We start from the raw sequence: 27,375 nt of genomic DNA, 5'->3' as shown, positions 1-27,375 counted from the left end.
TTATTATCATTTTTTCAAAACGAGTGCAGAAAATGATGGTGGCCTATTTTACATGGACGGAGAGAGTATTAAATAAGTCAATAAATAGAATACTAATAACTCCGTTCCACTCATGATGTCCACAATCTTGAGTGGTACGATGTTTTAGGAAGAATTATTTAGAGAAGTATAGAAAGGTACTACTAGTTGGGTGTTTTAATGAGGGAGGGGATTGATGAATTTGTTTCCAAATATGGAAAGTGGATATCTTAAGTGATATAAACTAAAAATGAAAGGTGGACATCTTGAATAGTACGTACGGAGTACTACATTAAAAATGGGATCAACAAAGCTATGTGTCAGAATGCCATCATTCTCGGAAATGGTTCCTCTGTTGTATTAAAAGACGAGAACGATTTTGGTCATAGTCATTACGTTTTGAATTATTTGGTCCTATACATTTAAAATCGAGTCGGACTTAGTCCAAAATGGACGGCAGAGTAAAAAATAAATGATCAACTTATATTTAGTCGATTTTGACCAATTTAAGCATTTTAATAATGATTTATTTTTAAATAAAAAATTATTATTCTTAAAAAACTTCTCTCTTTTGTTGTTCTTCCCTGTCGGTTCTACTACCCCGGCGCCGCCACCGAAAGCTGAACTCAAAATAGCAGAAGATCGAACCTATCCATTTCCATGTAGTCGCTCTCTCGACCATCGCACAGAAGAAAGCACTACAAGGACTCATCCTCTTCATTCTCCCGCCGCAACCCCTGCGCCTATGTTGTGATCTCCGGAGGCGACAGAGCCAAGTTCCAGCCAGTCGAGTACGCCGTTTCTCCGGTTCTTCTTCTATTCCGGTTCTTAATCTTTCCGGTTTGAGATAATCGGGCGGTTGCCGGAGCTCCGAGCTCACCCAATCAATGGCGAGACACGATGACCTGCCCGTGCCCATTTACAAGTCTCTTGAGGCCATTTACGGAACTGAGTCGCAGCTCGACGAAGTAGAGCTCCGATTCAACACATCGAAATCCAAATTCATTGAGGCTCCGTTTGGTATACGAAATTGGAATTGAATTGGAATTTGAATTCTATGGGATTGAATTGGAAGGAATTCAATTCCAAATCCTATGTTAGGTAAAATGAAGAATTGATATGAAATTGAATTGACATGTTTGGTCAATATACATACACTACACACACTTCACATATTACACACACTACACACACTTCACACATTTCACACACTACACACACTTCACACACTACACAATTTCATACACTACATACACTTCACATATGTCACACACTACACATATTTCACACACTTCACACAATTCACACACTACACACACGTCACACATTACACACATTTCACACACTACATACACTTCACATACTACACAATTTCACACACTACATACACTTCACATATGTCACACACTACACACATTTCACATATTTCACACACTTCACACAATTCACAAAATTCACACACTACACACATTTCACATACTACACACACTTCACACATTTCACACACTACACACACTACACAAACTACACCATTTCACATAGTTCACACACTACACACACTTCACACATTTCACACACTGCACATACTACATTTCACACATTACACACACTACACACACTGCACACACTATACACACTAAACACACTACACACAGTTCAAATGTGTGGTGTGTGAAATGTGTGAACTGTGTGTAGTGTGTGAAATGTGTGAAGTATGTGAAGCGTGTGAAATTGTGTAGTTTTTTGAAGTGTGTGTAGGTGTGAAGTCTGTGTAGTGTGTGAAGTGTGTGCAGTATGTGAAGTGTGTGTAGTGTGTGAAATATATGAAGTGTAGTGTGTGAAGTGTGTGTAGTGTGTGAAATGTGTAAATATGTGAAATCTGTGTAGTGTGTGAAGTGTGTGTGTGTGTGTGTGAATATTTTGGAATTCCACTATTTTTTATATGGAATTCAAATTGTGGAATTTGAGGGTTTGGAATTGGAATTCAATTCCAAATCCAAGAATTTTTATAATACCAAACACTAATTTGGAATTGAAGGTTTCAATTCCAATTCCACACCTCCAATTTCGTGTACCAAACGCAACCTGAGATTTTCAGCCACGCCCCTGATATCTATGACCGATCTCCTGGTATTGTTTGCTCTACTTGGTTGGATTATGAAAGTTGTTTTTTTCTTGCCCATATTTTCCTATTTCTTTGCTTGTTTCCTTCTTTATTTGTTTGTTCAATTCGATGAAGGCTTGGTGAAGCGCATGAAGGGTGGTGGCGTCGCCGGAGGGGCAGGAGTGGGGGTGGTGGTGGCGGTGAAGAAGAAGGAGAAGCGGCAGGAAAACAAAATAAGAAAGAGTGAAGGGTTTTTGTATTTAGTTTTTTTAAGAATAATACTTTTTTATTTTTCTAAAAAAATTAAATTTCGTAATTAAAATTCATAAATGGGTCAAAATCGACTAATCTGCAGTTGACCGTTTATTTTTTCACGGTGCCGTCCGTTTTAGACTGAGTCTGGCCTGATTTCAAATGTATGGGACCAAATAATTCAAAACGTAATTTCTAGGACTAAAATAGTAAAAATGCAATATGTTTAGGATCACATTTGGCCGTTACTCTAAGTATTTTAATATGCATATATGTATATATAGTCTCCCTCCATCCCCCATTAATTGGCACTAGTTTTCTTTTTCGTCCGTCCCAATTAATTGACACCCTTACTTCACATTCCACTAACTATTTACACAGGTTAATTCTTTTTTGGTTCTAGGATACATTAGCCATTCCATCTTAATACTGGACTTTATTTAGCTTCCCAGTTTGGGAAAGACGCATGAGGTCTTCCGTTAATGAAACGCATGAGGATGATGTGTTTTACTGAAAAACGCATAAGGATTATGCGTTTTTGAATTTTTAAATATTTTTATTAAAAGACGCATGACCCTCATGCGTCTTTCCCTAAGACGCATAAGGGACATGCGTCTCTATTTTGAACATAAATCATGAAAGACAGAGGCAGAATACCATTCTGAGCGAAAGAGGAGAGAAAAAAAAGAGGCAGCGCGATTTCAAGCCAATTTCCGGTGATTTTCCGGCGATATATTGGTAAGTTTTCTTCAATCCTTCAACATTACTCCCTTATTCGTTGTTTGTTGCATATTTTGTGTAGGTTTTTCCCCAAATTCGTGAGTTAGGGTTTATAACTAAATTGTTCAATTTAGGTCTATGTTTTGTTGTTTTGTTGTTTTGAATGTATTGTAATAGTGAAATTCATTCTTTTATATGGTTTTTGATGTGTTTGTGATGCTTGGTGTTGTGATTTAGTTTGTTATTGGGGGAAGATGAGAATGTGGGTTGAAATGAAGCTTGTATTTACCTTTATTGGGTTGATTAGATTGAGTAATTTTTGTGATGTCTAATAATATAGATTAAAACACTATTATAAAACAAGATTAGTGAATTTGTTGAATTATGGAACTGAATTTTCTATTTGTATGTGGTAATGTGTTTACCTTTTACCTTTATTTCTGGCCCCATGAAATAGATAAGTTTATAATTCTTGTTTTGTGAATATGTTGAAGTAGATGACATCTTCAAGTACTGGAGAACAATTATTTTATGGACCCGAGGATACGTCAGTGCTCTATTATCAACACAAGCACATTGCGAATACATTGTTGGTAGATGGCACAAAGCATAGTTTTAGAGTTCGTCGGACAGAAACTAAGGTTTAGGAAGTGGAAATGCATGACAATGTGAGGCAATGGCTTGGCGTATTTGGGTTTAGCGGTGTGTTGGAGTGTAAGAAGCCGATGAAAATCGATAATGAGCTTATTGCTGCCTTGATTGAGTGATGGATGCCAGAGACTCACACTTTCCACCTACCAATTGGAGAGGCTACTGTGACATTACAGATGTTCAAAACCCATGGGGCTTGAGAGCAAATGGTCGCGTTTTCACTGGCCGTGATTCTCCGGTTGTTGGGTATGTTGATTGGCCCAGCATGTGTCGAGATCTGTTGGGATGGATACCCGATACAAGTATAGAAACGAAGCAAGGGGGTATGTTGATGACATCTCTAATCAACCAGGCGACGATACCTTTGGATGATGGGCTACCTACTTGTGTATATATTCAAAGGGCACGCATACATGCGCTAATTTTGTTAGGAGGACTTATATTACCAGACACCACGGGATGCAAGGTCCCCTTCATGTGGTTGAATGCCTTGGTGGATCCAGACGAGGTGGCTACTATTAGTTGGGGTAGTGCCGCTTTGTCTTATCTGTATCATTATTTATGCGAGGCTTCCATAGGCAAGCAGAAGAAAGATTTGGGTGGACCTATGGTTCTTTTGCAGCTACGGGCATGGGAAAGAAATGTCATGTTTTTGCCCCTTGGCATCATTCTCAGCAAGTTTGTCACTCGCCCACGGTGTTAACCGAACTTCGGTGTGCTGTATTTTTGTCTTCTTTTGTGCCCACCATTCCACTGTTCTCCAAAATGTGAGATCAATCAAAGCTCTAATTGGAAACTCTCTTACACCCCTCAACACATTGTTGTAGCACTCCGACATATTTGTTGAGGTAACCCCCCATTTAAGTCCATCATCGTAACAGAGAGACCAATTTTCTTTTCCGGCCCTATTCAGTTGTCATATCGCATCAGGGCTTTCCTCATATAGTGCACGCCGCCTTCTCTTATATTTACACTCTTGAGTTGTAGCACCCAATGCCCACACCATGCTTTTCACAATAGGACCCTTGCACTTCTGCAAGATATTTTTCCTCACATGGATCAAACAAAATTTGTGGTGACATTTCGGCTCCTTTTTTCATTCATCAGAATCCATAGCCTTGAAGATTCCTTTATGATTATCCGATATGATGCACATCTCCCTCTGGTATTTCACCACATGAATTCTTACATGTTTCAAGAACCATGTCCAACTGTCGCCAGTTTCCTCATCAACAACAGCATATGCAATAGGCAAGCATTTTTTGTTAGCATCAAAACCACAAGCAACAAGCAATTTACATTTAAATCTTCCTCGGAGGTGAGTCTCGTCAATTGTTAAAACCGGTTGGGCCAGCTGAAAAGCATGTATAGCAGCCCCAAATTCCCAGAAAACATAACTAAACACCTTTTTATGTCCGTGACTCAACAGCTCGTTGTGCTTCCACTCAACAATTGTGCCTGGATTCTGTGACTGCAGTTCAAGCATGTAGCTTGGTAACTGTTTGAATGATTCATCCCATCCACCAAAGACAATCTCTAAAGCCTTTGTTCGTGCATACCATGCCTTCTTGTAACTGATTACCACGTTGAATCTTTCATAAATATAGGTTTTCATGTTCGAGGCCCTGAAAGCAACATCTTCTTGTACTTGATGTCGTATACACAGAGCAATCATCGCTGATGAAAAGTTAGCATATTCTCTATTCACACGATGACATTCACAAACATGCCGTCTCACCCACTTCCTAATTTCCCAAAGATCATCATGGGCCCTTTGTGTAACAGAAACTTCCCACGAACATTCATTCGCTTTTTCAGTGTCGGTCTCAGTGATAATAGCTATCCCATCTTTTGTCATTCCAGCTGGAAATTTGCATACAGCATGCCACCTTCTTAACTTGCTCTCAACGACCTTGAGCTGCCTTTGATGCCACAAACTGCACATAGTCATAGCCGTCTTCACATGCAGCTTGGAGTCAAATTTTGTTCACATTGCAATTCGATATGGATGTCTCTCATCCCAGTACATGTTGTTGTGTTCATTACCAACTTTATCGGGTACCTCAGAAGGACCACTTGGTAATGTGCGAAAGAATTTCATCCCCTTGGGAACGTATTTTGGAAGTGGTTGTTCACCTTGCACAACGGGTTTACATACCACTATCTCATCATCATCACCAGGAAAATCGTCACTTAGACTAGCATCTGCCTCAGATGTTGCTAGCGACAATGGTTCATCATTATCTCGTACAATTCGAGTATTATCATCAAGGGTATCTGCAACATCTAAGTCGTTATTCATTCCAACACCAACATTAACAACATCTGCAACATTCATATCACGATCAGAGCTCACATGTTCAACCCTCGCCGATGATCCAATACCACAATCAACAGCGCCATAATCAACAGCTGGTGTGATTTCTGAACTTCTCACAGGTGAATACTCAACAAACAATTCAATACAACGAGTAGAATTTTGAGCCTCGTTGAACATAAACTCCAGCGTAAATCTCAGTACATGTATAACTCATACTGGATGCAAAGACTAGACAATGTCTCCATGATATTTGAATGACGTGTTGATTCATATCTGTTCTCATTGCACCACATATCATTGCAACTAATTCAGAATACGAAACGCACGAATTCAATATAATGGAGCCTCTTGCCCGAGGTGGATCATAACAAATACCCAAGTGTGGAAGTTGAACTATTTTACCATCCCAATACAAACTCACAATTATTTGCATGGTTTCTGCATAAGAAAATATAACAAATACAAAATTTAGGGACAATTTTTTCCTAAACCCTAATTTAATAAATCAGGAAAAACCAACCTAATCGAACAATATTATTCACTAATTAAGAGTAAGAGATAAACTTACCAAAATATAACGACAAATGGAAGAAATCGCCGGAAATTGGCTCAAAATCGCGCTGCCTCTTTTTTTCTCTCATCTTTCGCGCAAAAAAGTATCCTGCCTCTGTCTCTCGTGATTTATGTTCAAAATAGAGACGCATGTCCCTTATGCGTCTTAGAGAATTCAATAAAAATATTTAAAAATTCAAAAACGCATAATCCTTATACGTTTTTCAGTAAAACGCATGACGCTCATGCGTTTCACTAACGGAAGACGTATGATCCTCATGCGTTTTTCCCAAACTGGGAAGCTAAATAAAGTCCACTATTAAGATGGAATGGCTAATGTATCCTAGAACAAAAAAAGAATTAACACCTATTTACACTCACATTTTATTATAGAACATAAAAGTAGTACTCGCATTCCACTAACTTTTTCCATCTACTTTTCACTATATTTTTTAAAACTCGTGTCAAGTCAACTGGTGTCAATTAATGGGGGACAGATGGAGTATATAATATTTTAATATTTCATAATATTTTTAACGTTTAAATAAAAGAAAAGATGCAAAATAAAAATAATATTTTGCATTATAACTAGAAAAAGGGAATGTATATGTGTGGATTGCGTGTACATGTTTATCTATTTTACATAATGCTGTATATGGGCCCACAATAAATTAAATAAAGAAATGAGTTTATCCATGTGGAAACATGTCACTGTTTAAAAACATGTGTATACAGTTCTATTTTGCATACGTCATGTTACTTTTTCCGAAAAGAGGAGTTTTTCTGTTGAGTAGAAATAGCCCTCTTCACTTTCTATAAATATATCGATCCGAGAAAATATATCTAGCAGTGTTTTCCAAAGTAAAAAAATTAAGCTAAAGTGAGAAGCAAATACATCCTGATGAATATGGTAACTGCAGCTGCAAATCTTCCCAGGCGGACAGCTAATTACAAGCCCAACATTTGGAACTACGACCACTTACAATCGCTTACTACTACATTCCATGTCAGTACTGATTTACTATTCCACTTCCAACAATATTACACTATTTTTCTTTTTTTTTTTCCTTTTGTAAATGATGAACTGGTTACTTATGATTTAATGATCAGTTGGAGGAGCACCAAAGTGAAGCAGAGACTCTAAAAGACCAAGTTTGCAGCGAGTTTCGCGAGTTGAGAGATCCATTGCACAAGCTGGAGCTGATAGATTTGATTGACAAACTGGCTCTTTCCCATTACTTCGAGGAAGAGATCAGTAAGTCCGTAAAGGAGATGGCGTGCGCGAGCATGGATGCCGATCCATACTCTGCTGCGTTGTATTTCAGGATTCTAAGGCACCATGGCTATCATGTTTCACAAGGTGAGAAGAGTTCTTCATATAAAATGTGAATTTGTTGCAAACTTATTTTATTTAATATAATGCACAAAAAACTACAGATGGAATACTGCAGTTATTAGATGCAGAGGAGAAGGTAACCAGAGGCGTGCAATGGGACGACAAGGCGAGGCTTGAAATATTCGAAGCGTCCCATCTGGGCGTGGACAGTGAATCTCTGTTCGATAGAGCAAAAGCCTTTGCTGCTAAGAAATTTTCCATTTGTCATCGGAATGTGAGATGGTTTAACGTAAGAAGTTACATGCATGAAAATAACAATTCAGTCATTCACTGCTTGGCTGGACTCAGCTTTAACACCATTCAACTCCAGCACCAGAATGATCTCAAGGACATTATAAGGTAACATTGCTTGAACAAAAATAAAAATAACATTGCTAGTACTATTAACAAGTGTATTTAATTAAGCAGATGGTGGAGGAATCTGGGGTTGTTGGAAGTTCTAACCTTCTCGAGAGATCGAGTGGTGGAAAGCTTTTTGTGGGCTGTGGGCGTTGCTTATGAACCACAGCATGGAAGCCTTAGGAAATGGCTCACAAAAGCCATCTTGTTGGTACTAATCATTGATGATGTGTATGACATTTATGGCTCCATGGATGAACTGGAACAGTTCTCAATTGCAGTAGAAAGGCAAGTTATAATTAATTAGCTGTCACAAACTACTAGCTAATTTTCACTAAGGATTTAATTAACATACTAGATGTGCCATTTATAGGTGGGACCCAAGTGAAATTCATCAGCTGCCAGAAGCCTTAAAGAGATGCTTTTGGATGCTGTATGATACTGCCAATGACATTGATCTTGAAATCCAAAAGGAAAAAGGCTGGACCTCGGTTTTACCTCATTTGAAGAAAGTGGTGTGTGTTTGTGAAGATGAAATGAAATCATCATATCATTATTCTTATTATTATGCTAATTAATTTCGTGACAATTAAACAGTGGATAGGATTTTGCAAAGCATTGCTTGTGGAAGCAAAGTGGCTGTGGAATGGCGAATCTCCATCTCTTGTAAAATATCTGGAGAATGGGTGGGTATCATCGTCCGGCCTGGTGCTCTCTCTTCATGCGCTGCTCGGTGCTGGCCACGACATGGATGAGACCGTTGCCGCCTTCGATAACAACCAAGAAATAATCCACCATGCCTCCCTCATTATCCGGCTATGCAATGATCAAGGAACTTCTAAGGTAACTCATCATTCTATATATATTCATATTTTCTCTTAATTAATTAATTTCCCTATGGCTATAACTTAATTAAATAATGATGATAGGCTGAATTGGAGAGAGGTGATTCGCCGTCGTCAATCGTGTGCCACATGAGAGAGGCGAATGTGGGAGAGGAAGAAGCTCGGGGGCATATTAGAGAGCTGATAACGGATTCATGGAAGAGAATGAATGGGATTATGATGAGGTGTCCACGTCCACAGCAGGGCATGTTGAGACATGTAGTGAACACAGCAAGAGTTGCTAATTTCATTTATCAGAATGGAGACGGTTTTGGGGTTCAAGATCGAGAGACCAAAGAACAAGTCTTATCCTGCTTGATTAAGCCAATGCACCTCTCTCTGTCTAGACCAACTAATTAAAAAGTGTTAGAAGTTGGTACGTGTGTTGGTCTAGTAGTCGATGATCTTGGGTTCGAGTCCATCGTGACATAATTTTTAAATTATGTTTAGCTATCATTTAAAACGTGCCACAGTTGCATCTCATACTTGATATTATTTGTCCGATATATTTTTTTAATTATATTACTTCTATTTAAAAAAATAATCTTATTTGTGGACAGTACGAATTTTAATACAAAATTGATAAAGAAAGTAATAAAGAAAAAGTGATTGAAATATTAGTAAAAAAAATGAGAAAAACCTCGTTAGAAAGAAAAAACTTGCTACAAATTGATAAACATTAATTTTGATGTACATTGCTAAATGAAAATATAAGACTATTTTTTAGATAAATTTAACATAAATTAGTGTATTGAATTAATACATACAAGATGTATTCCCTCCCTCAGCATTTGGCGTCTCATTTCTTTTTAGCATGGATTTTAAGAAATATTAAAAAAATGGGTGAAAAAAAATTTAGTGGAATATGAGTCACACTTATATAGGTTTAAATGAAGAGTAAACTAGTACACAAATAGTCTCTCATTCATGGAGTTTGCACATTTTTAATCTATAGACTTTAAAAATATCATTTAAGATCCCTAAACATAAGGGATATCAAATATTTATTCCTTTTTCACTTTTTTGACATGTTTTTTGTTCGAAATAATCTCAAAGCCATTGAGGACATTTGTGTAGTTTTGTACACTCAAGTAATTTTGTCACTCAGACTTCCCCGCTTTAAAAATAAAGTGAACTATATAAATAGTACCCGATCTTTCACTTTCGCATAAAAATGATATCTAGTCTTTGCTTTAATAAAAATAATTAATAATATTAAGTAAAACCCAATCAAATACTAATTAATAATATTGTTATGAATGTTGAATGGTCACATAAAATAGTGTAAGTATATGAACATTTTTTTGTAGTCCATCAACTAATAAATCACTGAGTATTGAGCACTAACAAAATCAAGTAGAGTAGTGATAAAAAGACGTCTTTCTTCTTCTTGAGTTTGACAATGGGTGTCTCCTTAATTTTTTTTCTTTTATACTTACAAAATAAAAATAATGAATAATATGAAGTAAAATTAAATCAAATAAGTATACTAATTAATAATATTGTCATGAATGTTGAATGGTCACATAAAATAGTCTAAGGATCTGTCGATATAAGAATTTCATATATCGTGGGCCATCAACTAATAAATACTACCTCTGTCCCTGAAAATTTAATACATATTACTATTTTGGTTCGTCCCTGAAAATTTGATACACTTCACTTTTACCATTTTTGGTAGTGGACCCCATATTCCACTAACTCATTCCTACTCACATTTAATTATAAAACTAATACTTTAAAAGTATGACCCACATCCCACCAACTTTTTCAATTCACTTTCCATTACATTTCTTAAAACCCGTGTCGGGTCAAAGTGTAGCAAATTTTGGGGGACGGAGGTAGTAACTGGATACTGAGCCGTAACAAAATCAACTAGAATAGTAAGTACGTCGTGATAAATTAGTTTTTCTTCTTATCGAGTTTGACAATGTTTGAATTTCATATTGTAGGCTAGTCTTTTATAGTCCATCATCAACTAATCAATCAACTGAGTACTAGTACTGAGCAACAACAAAATTGTCTCGAGTAGTAAACTAGAGAATAAAACGCCTTTTTTCTTCTCGAGTTCGATAACAAATGGAGCATTTTCTTATTCAGCAGAGGATATTATGCAATTTTGTTTTATCCTTTTTGTCCAAATTGCTTATCTTTATTTTCTGGGTATACAATTTTTTTATGGCACTATTCTAAAAATATGGACAAAAAAGATAAGTTCCGTGGCAACTACATTTGTATCATTTTCTAAAGACTATCGATTTTCAAGCTTTTCTTATTATGCGAATTTTTTGATTTGCTTCCCAGTAAGAAGAAATGTAGAAACCATTATTCAATCGTCCTATCTCAAAAGAGAAAATACGAAGGGTGGGGGAAGTACTCCATCTGTCCCACATAATTTGACACGGGTTTTAAGAAATGTAATAAAAAGTGAGTTGAAATAGTTGGTGGAATGTGGGTCATGCTTTTAAAGTATTAGTTTTATAATAAAATGTGAGTAGGAATGAGTTAGTCGAATATGAGGTCCACTACCAAAATTGATAAAAGTGAAATGAGTAAAATTATGTAGGACGGCCCAAAATAGAATATTGGGTAAAATTATGTGGGCGGAGGGAATACTAATTAAAATTTTTACTTAAGTGATGATATTATATTTATCAAAAATGTGATCAAATGAAAACTCTAAATATTTTACAAACTCAAAACTATAATCTGGATCATTAAAAAATGTCAACAGATCACAAAAAAGCATCAACAGAAAAATGTCAACAGAATTTCAACGGTAGTTAATGATTGATGCTGTGTTGATATTGTGTTGATACTGTGTTGACATTAAAATCTTAAAATTTTACATTATATTAAAACTGTGTTAGAAACAGAATTTTGAATTTGTAAAATATATAAGTTTCCATTTTATCACTAATCATATTTATGATCTAACTATAACTTTGTTAACGACCGAATGAAAGGAAGATAAGACACAGTGCTCTGCAAGGTAGTACAACACTGCAATAAGGGGGAAGACTCGCTAAAACTGAAAAGTACAACTCTCCGAAGCGAGCTAAATTTGACCCCTAAATCATCACCTTCAATCTTTCAATAAATCTTCTATCTGTCGATTTCGTCACAGAAATATCGGTTCCCGGATTTTTTCTTCTTGTCATTAAAAAAAGTTAAAATTCAATTTATAGAGATTCATTCTCCAAATCGAAGGAGTATATCACAAATAGGTGTATATACTAATACAAACCCATTAATTCGATACTTTTGGGGACCGAAAGTGAGGGGAAATGTCGAAGAAGGCAACGATGACGCTCAAGGATTTTCATGGCGGTTCCATTCCTTCCGATCTCCCTCTCCCCTCTGCACCAGGCGTGTGAGTCTGCTTCTAGCGTTAATTTATTTTCATATCTACAATTTATTTTCGAAATGTATATATCTTTGTCTTCTAAATCTTCTTGGACTTTCACAACCTATCTCAAGTAGACGCTTATGATTGCTTTTCTTTACGGTTGATTTATTTTCTTTACGCTTATGTGTGCCATTATTAGAATTGTTTAAGAAAAAATTTAAGTTTCTGGTGTGCAGTCTTCAACGGGGCTTTGGTTTTGATCTCACTATTTGGTGTGCTGTTATGATTGTGTAACTTGACTAAATCGTGTGAGGTACAATGGTAAATAAGGTAGTCAATTATCTCATACATAACACTTTGACAGGACTGTGAGGCCCCTTGATCGTGGTGGATTTGATAGGCAGATGTCATGGGGTAACTCAGCAGGAAGGTCTGAACATAGGTTGCGGCCAGCATCTGCTGGCTCAGCTGGGACCCTTGATGAAAAATCTCCATTTCTAAGTCATAGTTCCCATATAGGTCGTAATTTTGATGAGGATGAGCGCAAGCCTTTAGATGTGTTTCAGGCCCTCGCCAAACAGTTGCAGACGGAAGCTTTCGTGCTCAATCTAGTCGCATGACGGAGCATAAGACTGATAATACTATATCTGGTGCTAGAGGTGGTAGTAGTCCTTCAATTCCTGTATCTCAACTATCAACTAGCTCTACTGGTGCCTCTTATGCAGGAGGGTTGTTGAAGTGCATAATTCAAAGTCCAGCAATCAATCTTTAAGTGGTAGCCGCAGTTATGTTTCAAGTTATCCAGTTGTTGGTGGCAATGCTGGCCAAGCAGTAGCTGGATCACATCCAAATGCCTGGGGGATAAGGAAGGAGACTTCAAGCATGAAAGAGCCTGTAGCTGCTGCATGGTCAGCTCCAGATGCCGAGACAAAGTTAGCCCATGCCAGTGCTCTCGAGAAGGTCTCATCTGGCCAGTGGAGAACAACAAAGTAATCCTCGAAAAGATGTTGCATTTTTAGGACGTCCCGAAACCGAGGGGAAGTTTGAGTATAGTTCTACAATAGGTTCGATGTGGTTGCTGACTCTGACTATCAAGACAATGGTTTGGTAATGCATGCTGAAAGAAGTCTAACATTCGGAGATGGGATTCATGGTGATGGAAAGGAGTTACCTCAATCTTATGAGAGGTCTATATCTGCAATACGTGTGGATTCAAAAGAGAAATACACTGCTGCTACTGCTAATGGTTTCCAGTCATCAGAAAGACCAAAGCTTAAATTACTTCCAAGATCAAAACCATTGGAGAACATAGAATCACCAAGTGATCACCAGCAGGTAAATTTGTGAAAAAAGGCGTAGATCTTATTCAAATATTTTATACCACTTCTTTGTATTTTAGCTTCATCAGTGCAGTTCTTTTTGAGTGCAGAGATATGAGCATACTAGTGATAATCTCCATATGGAGGATAAATATGAAGTTAAAATTCCTACTGTTGGTGATCAAGCTCCAGAGAGCCCAAAACTGAATTTAACACCAAGATCACAATCTCATGAGCAACTTGAAGGAATCAAAGAAGCCAAAAGGTTCATAGTTTGTATTTTTTTTTTCTTTTGGAATTTTCTTTGGTATGTTTATCAAATATCCATTTTTTTTGTCGAATCGTCTATGGAGATATCTATTTGACTATCAGATCTGTCCCAAGATACCTTATTCATAGTCAATATCTTTCTAGTAATTCTGTGCTGTTGTTATATAGAGAGATTAATGGAATTTATGAACCATTGAGCATAATTCACATCTGAAGCATGCACGCTGATCTGGGGTTGATTGTGTACGGCTGTAGTTTGATTAAATCCCCATTTACAGGCTCAATAAAAAGCATAATGTTCTGGCTATGATAGTGTCGCTTGTTATGGTGGGTGGCATTTCTGTTTCTTTATAGGTTGTGGGTGGCAGATAAAATTCAGGATTAAGACTTATACACAAATTCAATATTGCCTATTGACATAAGGTTGGCAATTTTAGTTGATTGGTGGTTTCATACCAGGTTTATTTTCATGGATTTTGCACCCAGAAGTCACATCATGAGAATCAGCATCTTTATCTGATTTTCTTACACTTCTTAAATTCTAAATTCCATCTGCCCCATTACTTATGTCTCAGTTCCGTTGTTTTGGGTTGTCCCATTTATAATGTCTAAGCCCAAAAACGGAAATACCCACACTACCACCACTTTATGTCTCACTTTTTGGTTAAAGCATTTTTAGTTTTCTCTCTTCTCATTTCCTTTACTTATAAACGATGATAAAATAAGTGGGGCCTAAACAGCATTCCTTATTTTCTGCGCCTCATTTTTTTGAGACATTTTTTATGGCACAGACCACAGAGGGATTTTAATATACTCTTCATTTTGTAATGAGCCTGATTTTAGTTATTTTTTTGAGGGTGACGATTATGAGAGAGTTATATGCAGCAATTTGTTAGTATTGCCATTTCATGAAGCTCCAAACTGAATTGTAGCTGTATCTTGATGATCCTTGTTTATTTGAAAGCTTGTTAGTATTTTTTGGATAAGCTACATTAGACCAGCCAGAAAATGTATGGTTTCCTTAAATCCCTTGTTTCACATTGCTCATTGTTTAATGGCCAACCTGTATAACACTATACACAAGTCTGTTTGGTCCAACTAAAATGGAAATTGGAGTTTGAACTGAAATAAACTGGTTAAACTAGCTGCACTTATTTTGTTTCTACCACAACTTTATCCCTGTCTGTATATTTCTATTCAAATCGTCCTTATCTCCAATAGGAGATATACCTTCTAATATATATCTTCATTGTCTTGTTATTCTAGAGGGACTGTTTTTGGGGAAGCTCGCCACCGGGAATTGGTGAGTTCACTTTTACATGATTGCAGAAAGCTTATTTATTCCTTGCAGCTTAAGTTAATTATTGGCCCACCTTCGAATGTTTGCATCTCTACGTTCTAGAGGATTGGTAACTTCTATATTTGGAAAAGGGTCAAATACAACCTTCATTATTCCCTACAATAAGTCTGATAGGTTATTTCGTGTAAAAAGACCTAATTGTTTCAATCGATTTAAAAATGAATTAGGAACAGTATTTGTTTTGCTTTTACCAGTCCTCTAAATCTTCAGGTATGCACACTCTACTTTAGGTACGTCTATGTCTACTAATCTTTGTCTATCTGTACTTTTATGTAAATAAAGTTACTTGTACATTAGAAACAATTATAAATATATATGGCTGTATTATGGAAAGATAGAACTGAAAAAAACATTTGAACCATTCAAAAATTTCTTGGTATTGTAGCCTTTTTCTCACTTCCTTTTTTTGGATGGAAAGTCGTAAGTAGTCATTTTGGCGAGGAGTGGAGTACATACCTTTGCTTGAATCCATCCTATTCTGAATCATAAATTGATTTTTAGGCATTTTTTTTGGTCGAGTAATTGAATTAGTAATGTATTACTCATTAAGTGTGTCGACTTATAATGCAATAAAAAACATATGCAATACCACATCAAAAAAGAAGACATTGTACGCTCGATATGACGAAGTTCAAGATGGAACTTTTGACTCTTAAATAATTGGAAGTAAGAACTATTTATAAAATTATGTATCTCAATGCTTCAAACGCAGGAACATTAGAAATTAAAGAATCGTCATTGCTCTGGGTGTATTTGACTATTTTCTCTTTTCTTATTGTATGATACAAATTGGTTCATGTCACATGGTCTCAATATCAGTTAGTCTGGTTCCTTTAACAACGTGTTGATTTCATGAGTTATGTCATCTAATCAGTTCATATTGTTTCGAAGCTACTATTGCCTTTTCTTTAGTTAAGAATTGTTGGCATTGTGACAGGTTCTTAAGGCACGCGGGGTTGAAGATGACTTAAACAACTACGAGGGTCAACCTGCGTTGAGGTATTCAGTTACTTGTATGCAGCTTTGGATGTTATTAACAGTCTGGAGGCACTTGATATTCAGGCAATCATGAAAATGATTCGTATCTTGTTTACATTTATTACACTTTATAGGGTGAAGGAAGTTTCTCCAAAGGGTGATGCCCTCATGCATGGATCTTCTGCACGTTACAGCGAAAAATTTGAAGGGATTCTGATACGAGTTGGAGGGTCTACAAAAGGGGGAATCGCCAAGTCATGTGGCCAACCGAGTCAGAGGAAAACGAGGAAGAATGAAGAAGCGCCAGTTGGAAAAGGCACGCACCAATCTAGGCAGTAGTTAGGAGTTTTAAATTTCAAATTGAAGTTGTTGCAGATTCTGTTAAGTTGTTGCTGATTTCTCTCTATTGTAAGTCTATATATTGAAGTTCCAAAATGACGAGAAGCATCTTGGGAATTTGATATTGGACGATCGTAGTATCGTAGGCCTCCGCGTGAGGATTTCTCTTTTGCTGTCTATTTCCTTTTCTTCAAATAAAGCCGAGAGTTCCTTATAATTGTGTTACAGTTCATAAATCAATATCATTACTGGTGAAGGAGTTTATTTCTCCTCCGCTAGACTTTTGAGCATTTCTCGTGCTCCCTTGTCAGTCGGGCACCTTTACTCTATCAATTTGGTGCGGTGAACGTGGTTAATACGCGTAATACGGACACGCGACTTGATGGGTTAGAGAAGGTCGCCGGAGATCTGGACAAGAGAATAGAGACATTGACTACCATGGTCGATGAACTCAATATTCAATGTAATACGACGAATGAGCGAGTTTCGGGATTGGGACTAAATTGATAGAGTAAAGGTGCCCGACTGACAAGGGAGCACGAGAAATGCTCAAAAGTCTAGCGGAGGAGAAATAAACTCCTTCACCAGTAATGATATTGATTTATGAACTGTAACACAATTATAAGGAACTCTCGGCTTTATTTGAAGAAAAGGAAATACACAGCAAAAGAGAAATCCTCACGCGGAGGCCTACGATACTACGATCGTTCAATATCAAATTCCCAAGATGCTTCTCGTTATTTTGGAACTTCAATATATAGACTTACAATAGAGAGAAATCAGCAACAACTTAACAGAATCTGCAACAACTTCAATTTGAAATTTAAAACTCCTAACTAATGCCGAGATTGGTGCGCGCCTTTTCCAACTGGTGCTTCTTCATTCTTCCTCGTTTTCCTCTGACTCGGTTGGCCACATGACTTGGCGATTCCCCCTTTTGTAGACCCTCCAACTCGTATCAGATTCCTTCCGATCAAAGGATGTCTAAATACTCTAACAGGCGAGAAAACCAGCTGGATGTTGAGAGAAGCGATTCACATAGGAGGAACAGGCAAAACGAAATTCGGAGAAATAATAAGGAAGCTGAGAAGAACCGGAATCAGCAACTGAAACAGCTACAGGACAGGGCTCCATCCCCAGAGACTTGGCGAAAACCTATTGAGCATGACAAGCCAGCACCAAGTGATGCCCCCATACGACATGGCAAAGAAGCATCTGCAGTTGAGCTGGCCCAGGCCTTCTCAAAATCAGTATCAGATCCCACTAGCGCTGAACGACTATCTGGCACTGGTCGCAACCAGATGCCTTTTTCCAGACTAACCGGTCCAACACCAAGGCCTCAGATCAATGGTTACTGAAGTTGAGATGAAGAGGTGGTGGGAGGAAGGTCACATGCTTGAAGCTTTACGTTGAGCAAGGCACTTTTCGTGAGCACAATTTGGAAGAATTCAACAAATCTGGAGGTGTGCAACATCTAGCCAGATGCTTGCCCTTGGAAGAAGACCAAGGACTTGAGAACCACATTGTTTTTATGTTGTGTCCATCACAAATTACAACACTATGGTCAACCAACTTGTGCTCATTATCATTGTTTTTGCTTTGTAAATTGAAATTTTGTCTAAATAATACAAATATGCTTCTCGTAATTCATTGGTATTTCTTCGAATTCAGATATTTGGTTATAGAAAATTGACTCAGCCATCCCATCTCCAAAAAAAAAATACATAACATATCATTGTGATATATTATTACAGATCAAGAATTTACCGGCCAGTTTGATATAATTACAGATTGGCTGGGTGGGCTACCACATTAGTGACCCAAAGTCATATTTTTGTGGCCCATTTGTTAAAATTCTAATATCTTGTCCCACATCGGCTTGGTATCCTATCTCTTCTATATAAGGATGGATAACCCTCCCTCTTATGAGGCATTTTAAGGGGTGAGTGACTCATTTCTAATATGGTATCAGAGCGGGCCCAAGTCGATGATGGAGTTTATTTTCTTTATCTCTTCTCTTGCCTACCCACGTGATGGAAGTCCGATGTGTCATTCCGGCCCACGCGTGAGTGGGCGTGTTAAAATTCTAATATCTTGTCCCACATCGGCTTGGTGATGATCCTATCTCTTCTATATAAGGATGGATAACCTTCCCTCTTAGGCTGTTTAAGGGGTGAGTGGTTCATTTCTAATACCATTCATACCAAATATTGTTTCTACTGTTATATTTGAAAAAACATAAATTGACTTAATTATACCAAATCATGTAATCGTGCAAACTACTTTTGTAATAGCGGCAAAACCTTTTTCTTTGATTAAACCAAATCTCAGGCTTAAATTTAATTATTAGTTCAACAGAAGTTTGTCCATATATAGAACAAATCACGGGAACTAGTGAAGCCCACCTACTTCGTATCTTTAAAAGCGTAACTTAATGCATCAATCTTTTTCAAGACTGGCGAAACTAAACTTACAATGGTAAAACACCAAACCGACTTTCATGTTAAACTTACTTTATTAGATGGTTATTGACTTCATTTGAAGATTGAGTGATAAGATTAAGTTTAGCACAAAAAGTCCAAATTTACTGGATCGGAGCTTGTCAAAATAAAATACTGTTGAAGAATAAATTCAGTAATTCCTTAGAAAAAAGATAAACTTTTACACAATTACACTAATAGAGTGTAATAGTAGTAACATTTTATTGAGCAATACTATGGATTTTCAGTGAATTGGTTCACAAGAGAATTACTCTCATTAATGATGGAAAATTAATTAGAAAAAACTAAATCGTACTAGTACTTAATTAGAAAATTAACTAATAGTAGTTCTTATATGTATAACATGTGATTAAATATGTAGGATATGTGACTAAAACTAAAAGTCATACTATCTATTTAGATATGGTTAAGTGTTGCAGTTCACTTGCACGGTCGTAAACCGTGACGTATATATAAATAATTATTCTAATAATGGAAAGTTCTGTGTATATATTTGAGTAGAGTAGCTTAACCTCCATTAACGGCAGTTTGGCATATAGTCTTTTGGCAGCTAACCGGTGATAACTGATACGAACCTCTTCGGGATAATCACATAATGGGAAAATCATCATTTTTCTTCATAATTTTTTTATATTTTAAAAAAAATCATCATTTTTATTGGATTAAATGTTATTTAAATGATATAAATCATAACTGTTTTTTTCATTGGAATTATTGTCATGAATCATCGTGGGTGACCATCGTCTATATAGAATATCACTGTATATATAATGGTAACCACTAACCATTAATAATATACTCTTGTCTCTGTTGTTTAAAAAGTCATTTGTCATTTTGGATTGTCCACAATTCTGTGGGATCCTCCGTCCCGGCTAAGATGACACATTCCTTAGCCGGTATGAGATTTTAGGAGTTATTGATTAAAGTATTTAATTAGCGAGAGAAAAAGTGGATGTAAGTATTAAAATAAAGAGAGAAAGAAAGATGAATGTTTTAATAGGAGTGATAAAAATTTGTTGGGTGTATTAATTGGAGAGATAAAGTTTCCAAAATAGGAAATGTGTCATCTTAGTTGGAACAAACTTAAAAGGAAAACGTATCATCTCAAGCGGGACGGAGGGAGTATTTACTTTTTTCTACTTTTAGTATACGGACCCCACATTTCACTAACTTTTTACACTCACAATCTATTATAAAATTAATATAAAATTGAATTCCAAATTCTACTCACTTATCACGAAGTTAAACAATTTCTTAAAACTCGTATGATGGACGGAGAGAGTAACATTTATAAGTAGTACAAGTGCCCCTTTTCCACTTAAAAAATACTCCCTCCGCCCGCGAATAGGAGTCTCATTTTTTCATTTTAGTCCATCCGCGAATAAGAGTCCCGGTTCATTTTTACTATAAATGATAATAGGGTCCCACCTTTAACTAACTCTTTCCACTCACATTTCAGTGAACTATATAAATGCTACCTGATCTTTCACTTTCGCACATAAATGGTACATGGTCTTTATTTTATATCGTTTTTGGTACCCTGTGACAAAAATAACCCTAGGTACGAAACATGTGATTTTTTTGTTATGCACGATATTTTTGGAAATTTCAATTAAATAGTACCAAATATGTGATTATTTTTTCTTCCTTTCTTATTTCTGTTTTAGTTTCTTCTTCATTTTTTTTCTTCATTTTCTTCTTTTTTATAGTATTTTATCTTTCTTATTTCTCTCTTTTTTTCTCCTTAGTTTATATTTCCTCTTCTTTCTTTTTTCTTTTATCTTATTTTTCTTCTTTCCTTTTAATTTTTTATACATACATCAATTGCATTCATATAATATAAATCAAGAACAAAATGTCTAATTAAATTAATTATTTAAAATAATTAAATCGATTGAATATTTTTTATTAAATTACTTTATACTCATTTTAAAATTGAAACACCTAACTAAAAATATTCAACTATTTATATCATTATGAATACAATTTACAATTATTATAATATAATATTATATGATTCATAATTTATATAATTATACTATAAATATTTATTATTTACTACTAATTTTTAGTATTATAACAATAATATTTTTATAACAATCAAATATAATTATAACTACAATTATAATTAACTATATTTGAATGATATTAAAAATAAATTAGTTATTAATTCATAACATCAAAATAATAATATTAATATTGATTAAATATAAAGAGGTAGGAGAATGAGAGAAGATATTAAAATATCACTTTTGGTACTATTTTATGTATACCTAAAATATCCTTTATGGCATAAATGAGAAAATGTATTTGTTTAGAGGGCATTTTGTGAAGAAAATTGCATCAGGTACCAAAAATGTGATTTATAGGTACCAAAAGCGATATAAAATAAAGATCATATACCATTTACGTGCGAAAGTGAAAGATCAGGTACCATTTATGTAGTTCACTCTTCATTTGAAAATAATAGGAGTATACATAAGTGACACCCCTATTTCACTAACTTTTATCACCAACTTTTCTTAACATTTTTTAAAACTCGTGTTTCCGAGGAATGAGATCCAAATGGCGGACGGAGGAAGAGTAATCCATAATTATACATATTTTAATAAGGTGAATTAATATAAAAGTTTATTATGTCGCGAAAACTTAAAAGAACAAAGAATGTCGCTCTTAGAATGAATTTAACTGTATTTGAAAAAGTAAAATTAAACGAAAGTTTTTTGGTATGTAAAATTAAACGAAATTTCAGTCTATCATGAAGTTAAAGCTAGTCTTGCACTTGCACTTGCACTTGCACTTGCACTCATCCATTTAGTAAATAGTACTACTATATCTATTATACTTCCACCGGACCGGCCTGATTAAGTTGAGTTGTTTTTGGGACGTCCCAATAAAGTTGAGTCATTTCATTTTTTGACAAAAAACAAAACATTCTGCCACTCTTATTTTATTTCATCGTCTACTTTACTCTATCTTTAACTTTCATATTTTATTTCTCTTATACTTTTCAACACAATTTTTTTAATCTCTGTGCTCAATAGTTAGAATAAGGGGAGTACTATATATTTATAAATAACATATGCTAAATTATTTTTAAGTTTTACCAATATAATTCAAAGCGAAAAAATAACGATATTTCGTGATTACAATTCTCGGACTCGATTGTTGGGCAGTCACTATCCAAAACAATTAGATGTTAGTGGCCGCAAAATTATGCGATTGGGGACTAAATATTTTATTTAGGTCTCTTATTTTCCGTAAGAAATTTTAGAAAACGATTATTTTGAAATAAATAATCATCAAGTGGGGACTATACGATTGTGGGCAATGATAGAGAAAAGAAAAGAAGAGGAACACGCACTTCCGCCCTCAAAGGAATAGAAAAATAGCTCCCTTTTTTTTGGTTGCCACATTATCTCAAATTGATTACACCCATGTAGATACCGCGCTGATTACTAGTAAAACTCAATTACAGTATCTAGGTCTATTAGTAATTATTAAGTTGAGTTATTTCTCTACAGACAAATTTATAAAATGAGAAAAGTTTGGTGTTAGGGCATTCACAATCGGGCGGAGGATGCGATGCCCTAAGCCCAACGTCTTAAGCCCCGCCTATGCTCCGCCACATCAGCATTCTATCCTCCGCCCCTTCCACCTGCAATGGAGGAGACTATAGTCCGCCCTAAGCATTTTATTTATTATTTGAATATTTAAACACTACAAAAATTAGAAAAAATTTCATTTCATTGAAAGTTCAAAGTACAGTATATCAATTAATTAGCAAGAATAAAAATATATTTTTTATATTTGCAAATTCATTAATCCTATTTTTTTATATTTGCAAATATATCAATTAGCAAGAATAAAAATATAAAAACACCACCAATTATAGGCATATCCTATTGTCAGTATTTATTTTTTATTTTTTATTTTTTATATGCTTGCAAATATGAAAATCTTTGGAATTTATTATTGAATTTAGAGAGAAATTGAGATGGAGAAGAGAGTGGAGTGAAATGTGTGAAATGAAGTAAAAAATGGTGATATATATAGAATAAAATACAAAAAATTAAAAAATGTGTGCATCGTCCGGACTATCCTTCGTACCCCCACAATGAGGCGGACGATAGGCCGGAGATGCATCCTCATGTCATAGTCCGCGGACGATCTATCCTCCGCGGAGGATAATGTGTGCTTAGTCCGGACCCCTACAATAGCGGACTAAGGGACGAAGGATGCACCGTCCGTAGCATCCTCCAGCCTCATTATGGCCTCATTATGAATGCTCTTAATTGGAGCTATTATATCAATATGAGTCACAATCAAGAGCTGATTTGGTGTCGGATCCCAGAGAAAGACAACCCTCATTACTCAATTTAGTCATATCATCTATTCTTCGGGATTACGTTCGCTTCACTATCATTAATCACTGTACTATCATACTATTATAATTATATATTCTCTCCGTCTTATAACAATATATATTTTTTATTAGACATTAATTAATTTTAATGCATAATTGATAAAGTAAAAAATAAAAAAATAAAAAGAAAAGTAATGAAAATATTGTTAGTTGAGAATAAGTTTCACTTTCTAAATTTAAAAAGTGTATATTTTTGTGGAACGGACTAAAAATGAAAGAGTGCATATTTTAGCGAAATGGATGGTGTATATGAGAGATCGCTAAAATTGATAAAAAGAAAATTCCGTTTATTTAGGGGATGATTTGGATGAATTATTTTAATTGAAAAATGGTGGGGTTGGACTTCATACTTGCTCATTTTTATAAAAGAATGATTTATACGACGACCTATTAATTTTTCTTAGTACTACTGTAGTTCATAAAAGTAATAATATTAAATAGTGTAAAAGACAGTGATAGAATAAAAATATTGCATATGTATTTGAATACTATTAATTTGGAATTAATAAATCAATGTATATTCGAATCGAAGCCAATAATTTACATTGATGTATGAAATGTCAGCAGGTCATATGATTAATAACTTGTAAATCGTCAACAAATGAGCAAGACAGGCGGAAAAAGTGCTTACGGAATTTCAGCTCCTTAAAGTCAATGAAGATATGGTTTTCAGAGACATTGCGTAAATTGGTATAAAGGAAAATGTTTCGATCTTTTCATTAGCTATGTGACATGTTTTGACTAAATACCAGCTTACTATAAAGTACTAATTCATTCTGTCTCTGTCTTAAAAACGCGTAAAAGTTAGTATATTGAAATTTAAATGTTTTGATTAAAAATATGGGTTAAAAATTGACTTTTGATGCGATGGAGATAATATGTAATCCTATCCCCTAATGGCTAATCACATTCTCTAGAAGTGGCCTATGTCTATTAAGATTTCTAACTTATACTATACGTTATATATGGCTGTAAATTTATTAGTAGTATATTAAAAAGGAGAAAAAATTTCACTCCTTAAATTCCTTCTTTTACTCCCATCCTCGTCTATAAACAAAAAATTCACATTTTCTTGTTTCTCTTTTTCACTTTAATGCACACACAACTAATGATAATATTTTTCCCGATAGAGGTAAATTAAATGGGAATTTTTTTACATATAAATATATAATTTGGAAACAAAATACAAATTCAAAGAAAACGTTATTCCTTTATTTTCTAGTGATAAATTTACTAGCGAAGAGAATACACCATATCTATCTCTTTTTTCTATTTATTTCATTTTTCCTCAATAAAAGCTATTTAGCCTTGCCAAATGGCAACCACACACACCCAACCCTCTCACACACGCACCAAAAAACAAATACTCCCTCAGTTTCACAAAGTTTGTCCCACTTTGACCCGATACTAGTTTTAAGAAATTATTTAACTTTGTATTAAATGAAGGTGTGTAGTGGAATAAGGGTCTCATATTGAGGAGATTGGTGGATGTATTTAATGTCTATTTTTGATAAAATTCCAAGTGTGACAAACTTTGTAGAAAGGACGAAAATGGTAAAATGAGACAAACTTTGTAGGTCCGTGGAGGATAACAAATACCGAGTTTAGCTATAATCTCAGTGAATTGAACTTGAATATATCAAAATCTTTGATACGAGATTTGTATAGTAGAACTCTGAAACACAACTCATTCAATGTACAAGTATTTGGAATTTAAGGGGATATACTATTCTGTCCCATATGTCCTCATTAATTAAGACCGGTTGACTTGACACGAATTTTCAGAAATAAAACAGAAATTGAGTGAAAAAATTTGGCAGAATATAAATCATACTTTATAAATTAATTTTATACATATGAATGAAATGAATTAGTGAAATGTAAAATTCATTATCAAGTAGTAACATTTCATTATCAAGTAGTAAAATGTAAGGATGTCGTAAATTGGGACAGGCGTATAAGGAAATTGATGACAATTAATAGGAGATAGAAAAAAATAGTATTTTTATTTGAATAATACTAGATAATAGTGTTACTTATTGCGTTATTGCAGTTGAGAAATGATGGTTGACTGGAGTCAATTCTGCGACAACCTTCACATTTCCAATTCTTATTCCATTCCACTTGGCTCATGTCAAATTCCTAATCCTCAATATGATGTCAATTCAACGTTAATAACACTCCCTCTTCCTAAAATTTTCATTCCCATCATTTTTATAACACTCCCTCTTCCTAAAATTTTCATTCTTTTACTATTTCGTTACATCCCATAAATTAGTCCACTTTTTTATTTTAAAAACTATTTTTTTTATCATACATTCAGTATAATAATAAAAACTATTAACAATACTTTTAATACAATTAGTTAAAAATGCTAATTTATATTTCTAAATATATCACCAACGCTTAAAAAAAACGTCTTTATTATTGGTATAATTAAAATTAGAGGACACAAATGAAAGCCTCCTAAAAAAACAAAAGATAAAGTTAAATTTTCCTTCGTTTAGCGACGTTCTTTTGGTTTCCTAAGTAGTTATTTCTAAAATTTTCCAACGCAATTAATTGCGTCTCAATTTTTATGTCCTTAAAAAATGAGTGTTTTTAGTGATTACACTTTTGAAGCATTAAGCTAAAAGGACAAATGACTCGCTTATTTTGGGACGGAGGGAGTACTACGTACTATATATTTATTATAACTTGTTGTAGGTTTTTTTTTTATCTTTCACTAATCGTCCTTTTTTTATTTTTAAAATTTCTTCATGTTGTATAATTGACTCGACTTTATTTTACCCAAATAATACCCGCAAGTGTACGGGGTTATTGTAGCAAATAGCAAGCAAGAGTATATCGTATCCCACAGAGGCAATTAAGTGTAAACCTAAGTACCACGAACCAATTTCGACTACTATCCAGATGATCAATTTTGGTTTTGAAACTAACAGCTACTGAAAGCATATAAATTCAGAGATTAAAAGAAAACACTTAAACAAGAAAACAAAGAAGCAAGTTGTAGACAAAGATGAAGAAATATGCAGAATTCAAGGATCCGATGCACAACTCATAGCCTAACCCAATTGAAATTAAATTACCATTTGAAGTCTCTAGAATTGTTGAATCAATCACAGATATGAATTTAACCCTTTCCCAATGTGATAAATCCGCAGATTAAGTGTAACAATTGAAGTCCCATTCTAATTCTTAGACTTAACTCCCAAAAGATCGATTAGATTAAAGATCCCACGCAGAATCTCAACTCTCCCAAGTTTTATTGAATAAAGGTGTGAATTATTCCTATTTCAAGATTAATTATTTCACCTCCCGATTACAGTAAGAAACCCTAACACTACCAATTGGTGATCAAGCAATTGACAGGAAAAAGCACAGGAATAAAACAAACAATTACAAGAGCTAGACAAAAACGAAGTCAATTGGATTAAAACTATGAATCAATGCATCTTCACCAATAATTCTACATAAAAAGAAGTTTAACTACTCATGTTCATGGAAGAAAACAAGTCTAAACTAAAGAAAACAATGGAAAACATGATACGGAGTACAATTGGCGTTGGAATTGAAGCTTGAATCTTCAATCTTCTT

General features: G+C 34.9%; 1 protein-coding gene and 2 pseudogenes across 2 annotated transcripts; 2 read left to right on the top strand and 1 right to left on the bottom strand.

Annotated features, from left to right (window-relative positions):
• Positions 1-4,367: 4,367 nt before the first annotated feature.
• On the bottom strand, positions 4,368-6,363 carry LOC125189986 (uncharacterized; annotated as a pseudogene).
• Positions 6,364-7,461: 1,098 nt separating this feature from the next.
• LOC125190876 (alpha-farnesene synthase-like) lies at positions 7,462-9,742 on the top strand. The gene is made up of 7 exons (XM_048088291.2): positions 7,462-7,623; positions 7,728-7,977; positions 8,055-8,352; positions 8,422-8,640; positions 8,726-8,867; positions 8,950-9,195; positions 9,282-9,742. The coding sequence occupies exons 1-7, from the start codon at positions 7,519-7,521 to the stop codon at positions 9,594-9,596; spliced, it is 1,575 nt and encodes a 524-aa protein (XP_047944248.1). The 5' UTR covers positions 7,462-7,518; the 3' UTR covers positions 9,597-9,742.
• Positions 9,743-12,230: 2,488 nt separating this feature from the next.
• On the top strand, positions 12,231-18,497 carry LOC125188919 (uncharacterized; annotated as a pseudogene). The gene is made up of 7 exons (XR_016130810.1): positions 12,231-12,609; positions 12,950-13,920; positions 14,015-14,169; positions 15,441-15,477; positions 16,472-16,533; positions 16,647-16,734; positions 17,814-18,497. The product of XR_016130810.1 is annotated as an uncharacterized LOC125188919 (transcript).
• The last annotated feature ends 8,878 nt before the right edge of the window (positions 18,498-27,375 follow it).

Source organism: Salvia hispanica, chromosome 5 (assembly GCF_029641045.1).
Source record: "Salvia hispanica isolate PSC_SH4W2 chromosome 5, Shi_PSC_v1, whole genome shotgun sequence".
NCBI lineage: Eukaryota > Viridiplantae > Streptophyta > Magnoliopsida > Lamiales > Lamiaceae > Salvia > Salvia hispanica.
This window is presented reverse-complemented; position numbering and strand designations above follow the sequence as displayed.